General features: G+C 43.8%; 1 protein-coding gene across 3 annotated transcripts in view; it reads right to left on the reverse strand.

Annotated features, from left to right (window-relative positions):
- The window catches only part of GSDME (gasdermin E), a 64928-nt gene that overhangs the window by 10132 nt on the left and 42778 nt on the right, over positions 1-12018 (reverse strand). For all 3 annotated transcript variants that reach the window (XM_006929254.4, XM_045052515.1, XM_003982887.6), the window contains 3 exons: positions 8171-8332; positions 5996-6123; positions 4063-4258 (listed from right to left, as the gene is read on the reverse strand). In XM_006929254.4, coding sequence (XP_006929316.2) covers positions 4063-4258; positions 5996-6123; positions 8171-8332 — 486 coding nt within the window. The remainder of the gene's footprint in view (positions 1-4062; positions 4259-5995; positions 6124-8170; positions 8333-12018) is intronic.

Here is a 12018-nt window from a genome sequence, read left to right on the forward strand (position 1 = left end):
CTGAGCTTAAGTCAGCAGATGCTTAACCGACTGAGCCACCCAGGCACCCCAACAAAAGACTTATTTTAGACCTAAAGACACCTTCAGATTGAAAGTGAGGGGATAGAGACACATTTATCATGCAAAAGGATGTCAGAAGAAAGCTGGTATAGCAATACTTATATTGGACAAAATAGACTTTAAAACAAGACTGTAACAAGAGACAAAGAAGGACACTATATAATAATAAAGAGGCCATCATCCAGCAAGAAGACATAAAAATTGAAATATTTATGCATCCAACATGGGAGCACCCAAATACATAAAGGAGTTAATAACAAACATAAAGGAAATAACTAATCTATAATAATACAGTAACAGGAGGGGACTTTAACACCCCACTTACATCAATGGACAGATTATCTAAACAGAAAATCAGCAAGAAGATGGCTTTGAGTGACACACTGGACCAGATGGATTTAACAGTTATATTCAGAACATTCCTTCCTAAAACAGCATAATACACATTCTTTTCAAGTGCACAAGGAATGTTCTGCAGTCTAACAGACCGCATATTAGACCACAAACAAGCCTCAACAAACTTAAAAAGATCAGTCATACCATGCAGCTTTTCTGACTACAACATTATGAAACTAGAAGTCAACCACAAGAAAAAATCTGGAAACACCACAAATACATGGAGGTTAAATAACATGCTACTAAACAATAAATGAGTCAACCAGGAAATTAGAGACAAAATTAAAAATTACATGGAAACAAATGAAAATGAAAACATGATGGTCCAAAACCTTTGGGATGCAGCAAAAGCAGTCATAAGAGGAAAGTGTATAGCAATATAGGCCTGCCCCAACAGCAAAAATGTCAAATACACAATCTAATCTTATACCTAAAGGAGCTAGAAAAAGAACAAACAAAACCTAAAACCAGCAGAGGGAAGGAAATAATAAAGACTAGAACAGAAATAAATGATATAGGGGCGCCTGGGTGGCGCAGTCGGTTAAGCGTCCGACTTCAGCCAGGTCGCGATCTCGCGGTCCGTGAGTTCGAGCCCCGCGTCGGGCTCTGGGCTGATGGCTCAGAGCCTGGAGCCTGTTTCCCATTCTGTGTCTCCCTCTCTTTCTGCCCCTCCCCTGTTCATGCTCTGTCTCTCTCTGTCCTAAAAATAAATAAACGTTGAAAAAAAAAAAAAAGAAAGAAATGATATAGAAACTAAGACAATGGAAGATCAATGAAACCAGGAGCTGGTTCTTTGCGGGGGAGGGGGACAAAAAAATTGATAAACCTCTAGCTGGACATATCAAGAAAAAAAGAGAAAGGACCCAAATAAAGTCACAAATGAGAGATTAAAAATAACAAACACCACAGAAATACAACTATATGAGAGTAGTATAAAAAATTATATGTCAAAAAACTGGATAACCTAGAAGAAATGGATAAATTCCTAGAAACATATAACCTACCAAAACAGGAAAAAAAAAAAAATATAGAAACTTTGAATAGATTACCAGCAAAGAAATTGAATCAGTAATCAAACAACTCCCAAGAAACCAAAGTCCAGGACCAGATGGTTCCACAGGCAAATTCTACCAAACATTTTTTTTTTAATTTTTTTTTTCAACGTTTATTTATTTTTAGGACAGAGAGAGACAGAGCATGAACAGGGGAGGGGCAGAAAGAGAGGGAGACACAGAATGGGAAACAGGCTCCAGGCTCTGAGCCATCAGCCCAGAGCCCGACGCGGGGCTCGAACTCACGGACCGCGAGATCGCGACCTGGCTGAAGTCGGACGCTTAACCGACTGCGCCACCCAGGCGCCCCTCTACCAAACATTTAAAGAAGAGTTAATAACTATGCTTCTCAAACCATTCCAAAAGATAAAAAGGAAGGAAAAAAGTTCCAAATTCATTCTATGAGAGTAGTGTTATCCTGATAGCAAAACCAGATGAAAACAAAACAAAACAATTTTAGGCCATTATCTCTGATGAACATGGATTCTAAAATCCTCAAGAAAATACTAGCAAACTGAACCCAAACCCAATACATTTAAAAAATCATTCACCATGACCAAATGCAATTTATTCCTGGGCTGCAAGGTTGATTCAATATTCACAAATCAATGTGATACATCACACCAATAAGAGAAAGGGTAAGTTGGTTAAGGATCTGACTTCAGCTCAGGTCATGATCTCATGATTCATGAGGTCAAGCTTTGTGTCGGGCTGTATGCTGACAGTTCAGAGCCTGGAGCCCGCTTCAGATTCTGTGTCTCCCTCTCTCTCTGCCCCTCTCCCTGTCTGTTTCTCAAAAATTAAAAAAAAAAAAAATTTTTTTTTAATAAGAGAAAAGCTAAGAACCAAATGATCACTTCAATAGACACTGAAAAAGCATTTGACAAAGTACAACATCTATTCATCATAATAACCCTCAACAAAGTAGGTTTAGAGGGAACTTATCTCAACATAATAAATGCCATTTATGAAAAACCCACAGCTAACATCATCTTCAATGGGGACAAACTGAGAGTCTTCCCCTAAGGTCAGGAACAAGATAAGGATGTGTACTCTCACCACTTTTATTAAACATAATAGTACTAAAAGCCCTAGCCACAGCAATCAGACAACAATAAAAAAGGCATTCAAACTGGTGAGAAAGAAGTCAAACTTTCACTCTTTGCAAATGACATTATACTATGTATAGAAAACCCAGAAAACTCCCATCAAAAAACTAGAACTGATAGGGGCATCTGGGTGGCTCAGTCGGTTGAGCATCCAAAACAACTGACAGCAGTTGTTCTGACAACTTGTTGTCAGAAACAGCAAGTAAGTCTCAGGTTATGTGTCAACTCCCAGTGGCTGCCTATGTGCAAGGCTGCAGAGAATTTGAAACTTTGTCCAGGTTTCAAGGAGAAGGGGACTGTGATGCATTCACCATTTCAGCCACATACTGCATATTTCACATCACTGAACTAGGCTATTGATAGAAATATTTCAATAAGTAATAGGGCATGTGAAAAAAAAAAAAAAGGCCCTTCACAAACTGGAAAACTCTGGCCAGTAGATTAGCCCCTAATAGAATGGCTATATCGAAAGACTCGAGTACACCGATGTTAACATCAGGGAGGAAGGGTCTCTAGTAGTGTTCCACAGGCCTCTATTTTATGTCCTGTCCTAGTTAAAACATGTATCCATGACTTAGAACACAGCATATATTCATAGCATATATACGTAACATATTCGTTGGCATGTAGAGCTAGCAAGAGGGATCCTGTCTGATTAATTTTTTAAAACCTGATAATCTCCTTGGCCTCTGTTTGTCTGTGGTGCTGGGGAGCAGCCATGAATGCATCAGGAAGTCAACACCTCGACTAATATCATCATGAAGGGAAGTTGTGGGGACAGAGATCCTAGGCTGCTGTGCCAGGTCTTGCCTTTCCAAGAAGGAACTGGAAGCCCAGCCTCCTTACATAGGATGACTACCTTTTGATACCTAAGACCCTCCGGCATGGTGAATCCTGGATGGGAGTGATAGAGGAGTGGCAGGGCAGGGTCCACTCCTAGATAACCACTGCACCACTGTGCTCCAGAAGGGCCATCCCAGGACCATCGTGGAAGCTGTGTTGCTGCTGGGCCCAGCATCCTAGTGCATTGCGATACTCTCTACAGTCTCCCTGCCCAAATGTACACAAGGTGGCCAATAAGTCTGCAATGAGGGTCAGAAGTACCAAAACACTAGAGGAAAAAGCAGTAGGCAGATGGAAGCCACTTCCATGCAGCAGTGTCAGGGCTCAAGTATGAATCACAGGCTGTGTTTGAGGAGATGCCTTCCTTTGCTGCTGAGGGTATGTGCCTGCAGACAGCCCTCCTTGGAAGAGAAAAGAGAGAGTAGAAGAAGCTGGCATCACACTGAAGTTTCACTTTTCATGGTGATGATATGTTTCCTCAGCCTTTCACTTACCCTCCCTGTACTGCTGAAAGGGAAGTAACCATATTTACCACATCTTCCACAACAATAAGCAAAGCAATTTCAAAGCCACAACAGCACTTTCTTTCTCTCTTTCCATACCTGCTAGTGCACTGACCAAGAAGTAGGCTGTAGAAAAGAGCTCCTGGTTGCTGATTGCATCCTCTGGGCCTGGACACTTGCCCTGCATTCTGTACCCCACCAGACACAGGAAAGCCATGAGGTCCTGCTGCTGTGGGGGCTTCAGCTTCCCCAGTATTGCCATTGGGAGTGACAGGCCACTTAATATGTCCTCACACTGCATAAGGAAGAGAAAAGAGATGGATGTAGTAAAGCCAGAGGCCAAGCTGAGCCTCTGCCCCATGACACACAACCCCTTGCCCTTCCACCATCTCCCAAGTAAAGCAAAACCCTAATTCCTTTCTGTTTTTAAATTACTAATCCGCCAGGTTAGATTTCCTCATAAAAAGAGTAAACAGCCTTGCCCAGGTACTATTCTTTCACAGCAAGGGTAAAATGGATGCAGGAAAACCTTCCAGGACAGGGCAGGGTCTGTCAGGTCATGCCAGAGATCAGGAACTAGTGACTACATGCAGCACTAAGGAGGGGAACATAAAAACATTATCCCATCATGTTATCTAGCTTTAAACTTGGCACAGCAGCCCCCAACCACATTCCCGGCTAGACCCAGGGCAGCCCCATTCGTGAGCATTGGACCTGCTGGAAGGCAGGTGACCCTGCCAGTAAGGAGTGAGCTCTCGTCCATCATCACCTTTACATCAGGTGCATTCGTAGAAGAGCCCACCGGCCCCCACTACCTGGAAAGCTTGTTTCTCCTGCACTTGACAGGACACCTGATGTTCTTTGCAAATGTACTACTGGTCTGATATTTCCCTCTTGGAGCTATTCTAGGAAGTATAAGTCAGGGGGCTTTTTGAAACATGTGTGTTCCTCCTGGGGCTAGTACACCCTCCTCTGAGCTGCACATCGCCCAGAACACCCAGATGTCTTGGACTGTTAGACTCTTTCTACAAGTATAGGGTCCCCCACCGGTAGCCAAGCTCTTTTGGTACAGTCCAATTTCAAGAGGGGAAAATAACATGAATGCTCTTCTGGAAATCATAAAAGCATTGAATCAGAAAATCAGAGTTCAAAATCTCTGAATAATAGAAAAAAGAAAAGAAAAACCTATCATATAAATCATCTGCTCTAGCCCCCTTAAGGAAGGAGAGTACAAAGTCTGGCAGGTTGCCAGGTGGTGTGTCCTTTACCATTTGTACAACTAATAGTTAAGGCACTCAACCAGAAAATCCTGCTGCTACAAACCAAAAAAATACAAAGGCCTGCTTTTCAATCTATTCTAAATAGAATAAATTGACCTATTGGACTCTGCCACACAGCCCCCTTGTAGTGGGGCTGAATAGAGACCCCCAAAATATATGTTCACCTGGAACTTTAGAGTTTGACCTTATTTGGAATTAGAGTCTTTGCAGATATAATTAAAATAAGGATCTCAAGATGAGATGCTCCTAGGCTGGATGGGTCCTACATCCAATGGTGAGTGTCCTTTAAGAGACAGAAAAGGAGAAGACATCAACACAGAAGACAGGGGCATAGGAAGACAGAGTAGAGACTGGAGCAGTGTGGCCACAAGCCAAGGGGCATCAGGAGCCACAAGAAGCTGGAAGAGGCAAGGAAGCATCCTCCCCTAGAGCCTGTGGGGGAAGCATGGCCCTGCTGACTTCTCAGCTTCAGACTTCGGGCCTCCAGAACTGTAAGAGAGTTTGTAGTAATTTACTATGACAGCCCGAGGGAACCAATCTGCACTTCGATTCTTGACATCAGCTACCTTTCTGCATTTAGATAACTAAGGATCTGGGAATAAGAAAAAGAGAAGCTTTAAGGTTTAAAGGAAGTGAGGAAATTTTAAATGCAATTTTATCCCAGCTCACAGCCTCATCCCAAGAGGTCTAGCCTGTCCACATCTGAAAACCCAGGTAGTAGCAGCACTGCCTTGAGAGGTCTGTGGTCTTACCACTTGTTCCAGGACCACAAGCAATTCTTCATCGAACAGGACCGCCTGGAGGATGTCACTAAGTGCTGTCTGTTGCTGTTCTGGCAGCTCCAAAAACAGATGGAAATCCCTCTCCAAGAGCAGAGTCCCTGTGAAAACAGCAGAGCACACCCAGCATCATGACTCCCATGTGTGTCTCAGAACAAGGGACAGCAGCCTTTGCTTTTTACAGTAATTGTCCTCAGTTCTTTGAAAGACACATGCAGTAACACAGTAACATGCAGTAACACACAATGGAACTAGGAAGCAAAAGACATCGAGCTAGATACCACCCTGCGTGTTTTTCAATAACCACTCACTCTACTGCAAGAAGAAAGAAGGGGGACAAAAGAGAAAAAGAGGGCACCCGGATTCATTTCAGACTTAACTCTTTTTTTCTGAGGACTTAGTAAATATTAAGTCTACTTTCTGGAAAAGTCTAATCAATTATTTAGACTCCTCTTTAGCATGATTTCTACAGAAGTCAATTATCAAGGCTGAATTACTATCACTCAATACTTTTATAGGGCTTTGCAGCCATGCAGACTCCAAAGTCCATTATTTTCCATGTCCTTTCTTTTAATACCATGCATATTTTTATCCTTTAATATTTAATGCTTGCTTTTCAAAGAGTCTGGCACCCTATTTTTATGGCAAACACCAGCCATTCCATTTTTCCCATTCATTATTCTTCACCCATCCTGGGGAATGGGCAGGTGCACAGACCCACCAGCTGGGTTATGCACATCTTCTGCAGGATGGTTGAGGCTCTCTCCTTAAAATCTTTTCTGTATTTTTTTAAACAACACTGGAATACTTCTAGTAAATTAAGCCCAGTGAGGATTTAAGAACAAGATTTGATAAACCAAAACCATTTCATATGCAGAAATGCATACTAATACATAATGCACTACCTCTGCTGATGGCGAATTCCAGCACACAATGGTCAGAGAGCCCCATGGAGAGGAACAGGTCACATCAGTCACTGACCCATTCAAAAACTTCTCTATAAATACAACTAGGTCTTTGCCATGCCATCCTGGAGAGAAGAGCTCTCCTGGTTGGTGTAAAGTCCAAGGGCATAAAGGCCAGGCTGGCCCCCACCCTACTCCACATCAGGCTGATTTGAATGGCCAACTGACAGGGTGGACTGGTAGGAAAGGAAATGATAAGCTGCAGTCCATGAACTCTTGTCCCTTCCCTGGAGCACAGGACACGGCTGCAGGGGCGCTCTGTTGTGTCCCAACCTATGACCATGCTTAAATGGCAGCTGGAAGTCAGACCCAACTGTCAGTCTCAAGGAGGCAGAGGAGGGGCCTGCAGCCCTGCAAGATGGAAGAGCCCTATCCTTCCCTGCCATTTCTTCCAACCCTGATGCTTTTGCTACAGAAAGAGAAGTATCTTCTAGTTTGGGACCCTCTGAAGCCCCATAGATGACAGTCTCTTCTTATCCTCCTGGCCATTCTCCAGATCATTCTGAGCTGGTTCTAGCTCTTTTTACCAAGTTCTTACCCAGTTATTTGTTTCCCCTTTTCCTTGTCCATTTCCTCTTTGGCTACATACTGCACTCTTCCCTGCCCCCACCCCCCCCGCCCGCCCACACCACCACAAGAAAAGCCAACTTTTTAAAACACAAAATCCTATGAAGAATAAAAGGAATTGCTGCAGGCAAGTCACAGGTACTCCCCTCCTCCTCACCGGATGCAAGGCTTCAAGCCACGTGGATAAAGAGCCCCCAAGAGAGCATTTTGCAATGCTGACGAAAGCCTTGCCTGTGCTGGCAGTAAAGGCTGGAATGTAATGAAACAGATGCAAAATTTGGGATATCGCTCTTTGCTGCTGACTAGCTACTTTTAATAGTCTGCGAGTCTTCTATGGATAAAATGAAAGAAAATGCCAAACCCCAGACTCTTTCACTCCTTAGTCTTCCACCCTTTCCTCAAAACATGGCACCCAAGACCTGAGGTTCCCTAAGATTCCACAGAGGTGCATCCTGCTGAGTGGACTAGGTCTGACTTGGAAGCATTGTTCCCTCTGTTCTCAAATGTTCTCCATTAAGTCGCTGAGGAGTCACCGCTCCTGAAGGCCACGGCACCTCATGAAGTATAGTACTAAAGTAGCAATCAGATCACCACACCCCCACCCTGCTGACAATACCTTGTTTTAAAACATTCAGCGGCCAATCCAGGGCAGATGGTCCTGGTCCAGAATCTGGCATTTCCCAAAACGGAAACTCTTCAAAGGACGAAAGGTCCAGGAAGACATAGTCACTTCTGTGAATCTCAAAGCCACCATGCTTCCCTTGTAGGAGGCAGAATTCTGTAATGTGGGAGAAAAGGACAAGCCAGGCATAGGGTCAGCTGAGACTTGTTGGCACATCTCAAACCCAGGATTACCTAATAGGGAAGTGGGGGGGTGAAGGGGAACACATCCACTCTCTGACCCCATAAGCCCACTTCCTACACATTACACTGTTTGATGAAAAGTCAGCCACTTCCTAGAAATACAGGAAAATGGTTGTTCTCAACATAAAGCTCTCCAGTGTGTCCTCTCTGAACGGGTGGGAGGCAATCTTTCCAACATCAAAAGTATTTCCTTAGCCTGACTTGAACAAACTGTTAAATAGCAAAAATTCAAATGAGTACATTTTAAAATGACAGCAGTTGGGGCCAGTGGTTTTCTTTTCTTTTTTTTTTTTTTTTTTTTTAACTTTTTTAATGTTTATTCTTGAGAGAGAGAGAGTATGAGCAGGGAAGGGGCAGAGAGAGATGGAGACACAGAATCCGAAGCAGGCTCCAGGTTCCAAGCTGTCAGCACAGAGCCTGATGCAGGGCTTGAACTCACGGACCGCAAGATCATGACCTGAGCCCAAGTCAGACACAAAACCGACTGAGCCACCTAGGTGTCCCTAGTGTTTTTTTTTTAATAAAGCCAAATCATAAACAACTTCCCATGTTTGAAACAAAAAATTTGAATTTGATTAATAAATTTGATTTGATTGAACTGATGCTATTAAAGTATTATTGACAATATAAGTATACGAGTGGTATGTGGTTGTAGTTTTCACTAATTTATTTATTCATTAATAAATAAAATAATACTCAACAATTAAAAGTGAATTTCTGATTTCTGCAATTGTATAAGTGAATCTTACAAACATATTGAGTGAAAAGACCAGACTCAAATAAATACAGTCTCCATGAATCTATACAAAGGCAAAACTTGTCTTAAAAAAAAAAAAAGTCTCATCTTCAGATATACTGAAGTATTTATAGATAGAGCAATACAATGCTTAGGATTTGTTTCGAAATTATTGAATGGGATGGAGGGAGGTGGTCAAGTTGTAGATGAAACACAAATCAACCCAGTTATTAAAGCTGGTACATGGGAGTTCATAGTATTATCTCTACTTTTGAACATGTATAAATTTTCCATAATAAAAAGTTTTTTTAATAATAAAATATTTCCTTAAGTATGTCCATATTTAAGAACCTAAGGTAACAGTTATGTGACAGTTATTATGTCCTTAATAAGCAAAAATAGCAAGTGCACTCATGAATTAGGGCTCTTTTTATCTTTCTATTTAAATTTTTTTTAATGTTTATTTTTGAGAGAGTGGGAGTGGGAGAGGGGCAGAGAGAGAGAGAGACAGAGAGAGAAAATCCGAAGCAGGTTCCAGGCTCTGAGCTGTTAGCACAGAAGCCTGACATGGGGCTGGAACCGACAAGCCGTGAGATCATGACCCGAGCCAATGTCAGACGCTTAACTGACTGAGGCACCCAGGTGCCCCTTATGCTTCTATTTAATCATTTGTGTACTTAAGCACAGGCTACAGAATTAAAATGTGGATGGCATGAGGATTAGCACATATTTTTACTTGCTTGTGGGTACTAATGACAAAAATCAAATGGCTATCTAAAAACAAATGAAACAATCCTTCATTTATGCACTCATCCGACCCACACTCAGTGGGCATCTGGGGCACCCCTGACTCATTGTGCCCTTGGCACCAGGCACTGAGGCAGATGAATGGGAACCAGGCTTCAGGTGTTAACCTTGCTCACCCAAGACAGCCACCATGACAATTAACATAGGCTCAAATCCTGCCAAGAGCCAGGCAGGCCCCCCAGCTGGTAATTTAGGAGTCTATGGCATCAGCACCACTCTTGCCTATACACATGCACAGACCCCTGGAGACACTGCCAATTCTTTCATTGTTTTCAGTGTTGGGCACTGTGCCAAGAGCCAGTGACACAAAAGGACTATAGTCCAGGCCTCAACAGTAAGTATGTTAGGAGTGGGAACAGACATAGCATAGGGGTACTGGAGGAGGTGCACAGGTCCCTGAAGCCAAAATGGCAAGAGCAGAGAGAGAACCAGAAAAAGTTTCTTGGATGAAGCAGTGTCTAAGGAGCCTCCTAAAGTTTTGGTAAGAATTAGCTGGACAAAGAGGGCAGAGAGCACACAGGCAGTCATGGGGCTCTGGAATAAGAGCCAGACGAGTGTTCCTAGACAGTGGGTTAACTCTGGCCAGATGGCTACATCAGCAGCATCTGGAGATTAGAAGGAAGGCTAGACACCTGTTGGGGCTGGACCACAACACACCTGAAATGCAGACTTTGTCTTGGGACAAAGGGAGCCCTTGAAGGGTGTTTACGCAGGTGTGTGAAATGACCACATTTTTATTTTTAAAGAATCATATTAGTTATACTGCTAGGATGGAACAGATGGGGAAAGATTCACAGAAGCGGGGAAGCCAATTAAGAGTGTGTGGCGGGACTTGGTGGGGAAATGCTATTGGGGCCAGTAGACCTGCAGACAAGTGCACTGACCGAGGCTGAGTCAGGGGCACAGGTTCATGTCCACAGGGCATCCAATCAGAAGTATGCACTGAAAGGACACTGGCATAATGCCTAATTGTACGAAGTACAAGGCTAAAGTTCAAAACCATAAAACGACGTCTATGATTGGCTGTAAGAGAACTATTGGTGAAGGAAGGGGTCATGGATGAGAGAATCTCTTGGCCACGACAGGCCACATGGTGCCCCCCACAAGGGACTCAGAGGAGTCGGCCTCCACATAAAGTTTCAGAGGACAAACAGGATCCTTGTCCAATGTATTCCCTCTCAGAAGGTGGGGAGGAGACATCAGGCAGCCTCTTAAGGGCCCTTCTGGCCCCTGCAAATCTATGTTTATGAAGCCAGATCAGAATATTCTGTGGAACACAGATGGGGGAAAAGGCACGGGGGAGCAAAACTGGCTTAAAAATCAGGCTATGAGTCGCACAGAAAGTCGGCCTGGCCACCAGGCTGCACAGGCACAGATTCGGCAGTGGGAAAGGGCAATGGAGCGGGGCTTCCTAGGCCAGGGTGTGGGAAGTGAGCCAAAAGAACCTCCATGATTCCCCCTGGGGACCTCTTCTCAACAGCACAAAGAGGAGCATATTTTCAAAGACAGCAGAAGCCAGCCAAGATAAAAGGCTGGAAATTGAAATGTAAACAGGAGAGCCAGCCAGACAAGGCTGTGTCTTTCCAATCCTGTCTGAGAAAGAGAGGCCCTCTGCAGGTGCCCCACCAGAGCTGCAAGCGGCAGGACACTGCCACCTCCTCAGAGAAACAGGAAGGGGATCCCCACAGGCCCCACAGCCTTGAGTGGTAGCCCCAGCCTGGTCTCGGCCACCAAAGGTCCTCAGAGCACTCACGGGCATCCTCAGGTGCAGGCCAAGTTTTCCAAAGGCTTATAAATGTGACCCCTCGACTACCAACCCATCTGGACAGGATAACCGGGCCTAAACATCTTGGGCCGGAATCACATAAGTGCATGTGGTAACATGCTGATAACAAAAACAGGAGCGACAATCTTGTTCAGGTAGAAGACTTCCAAAGAGACAGAATAAAATCATAAAAATGCCAAACAAGGACACAAATCTGGAACCATGGCCTGAAACCTGTAGGTCACAATTCTTGGTATTTCTGATAGTTCATGCATTCCTAAGGAACCTCTGC

This window comes from Felis catus, chromosome A2 (assembly GCF_018350175.1).
Source record: "Felis catus isolate Fca126 chromosome A2, F.catus_Fca126_mat1.0, whole genome shotgun sequence".
Classification (NCBI taxonomy): Eukaryota; Metazoa; Chordata; class Mammalia; order Carnivora; family Felidae; genus Felis; species Felis catus.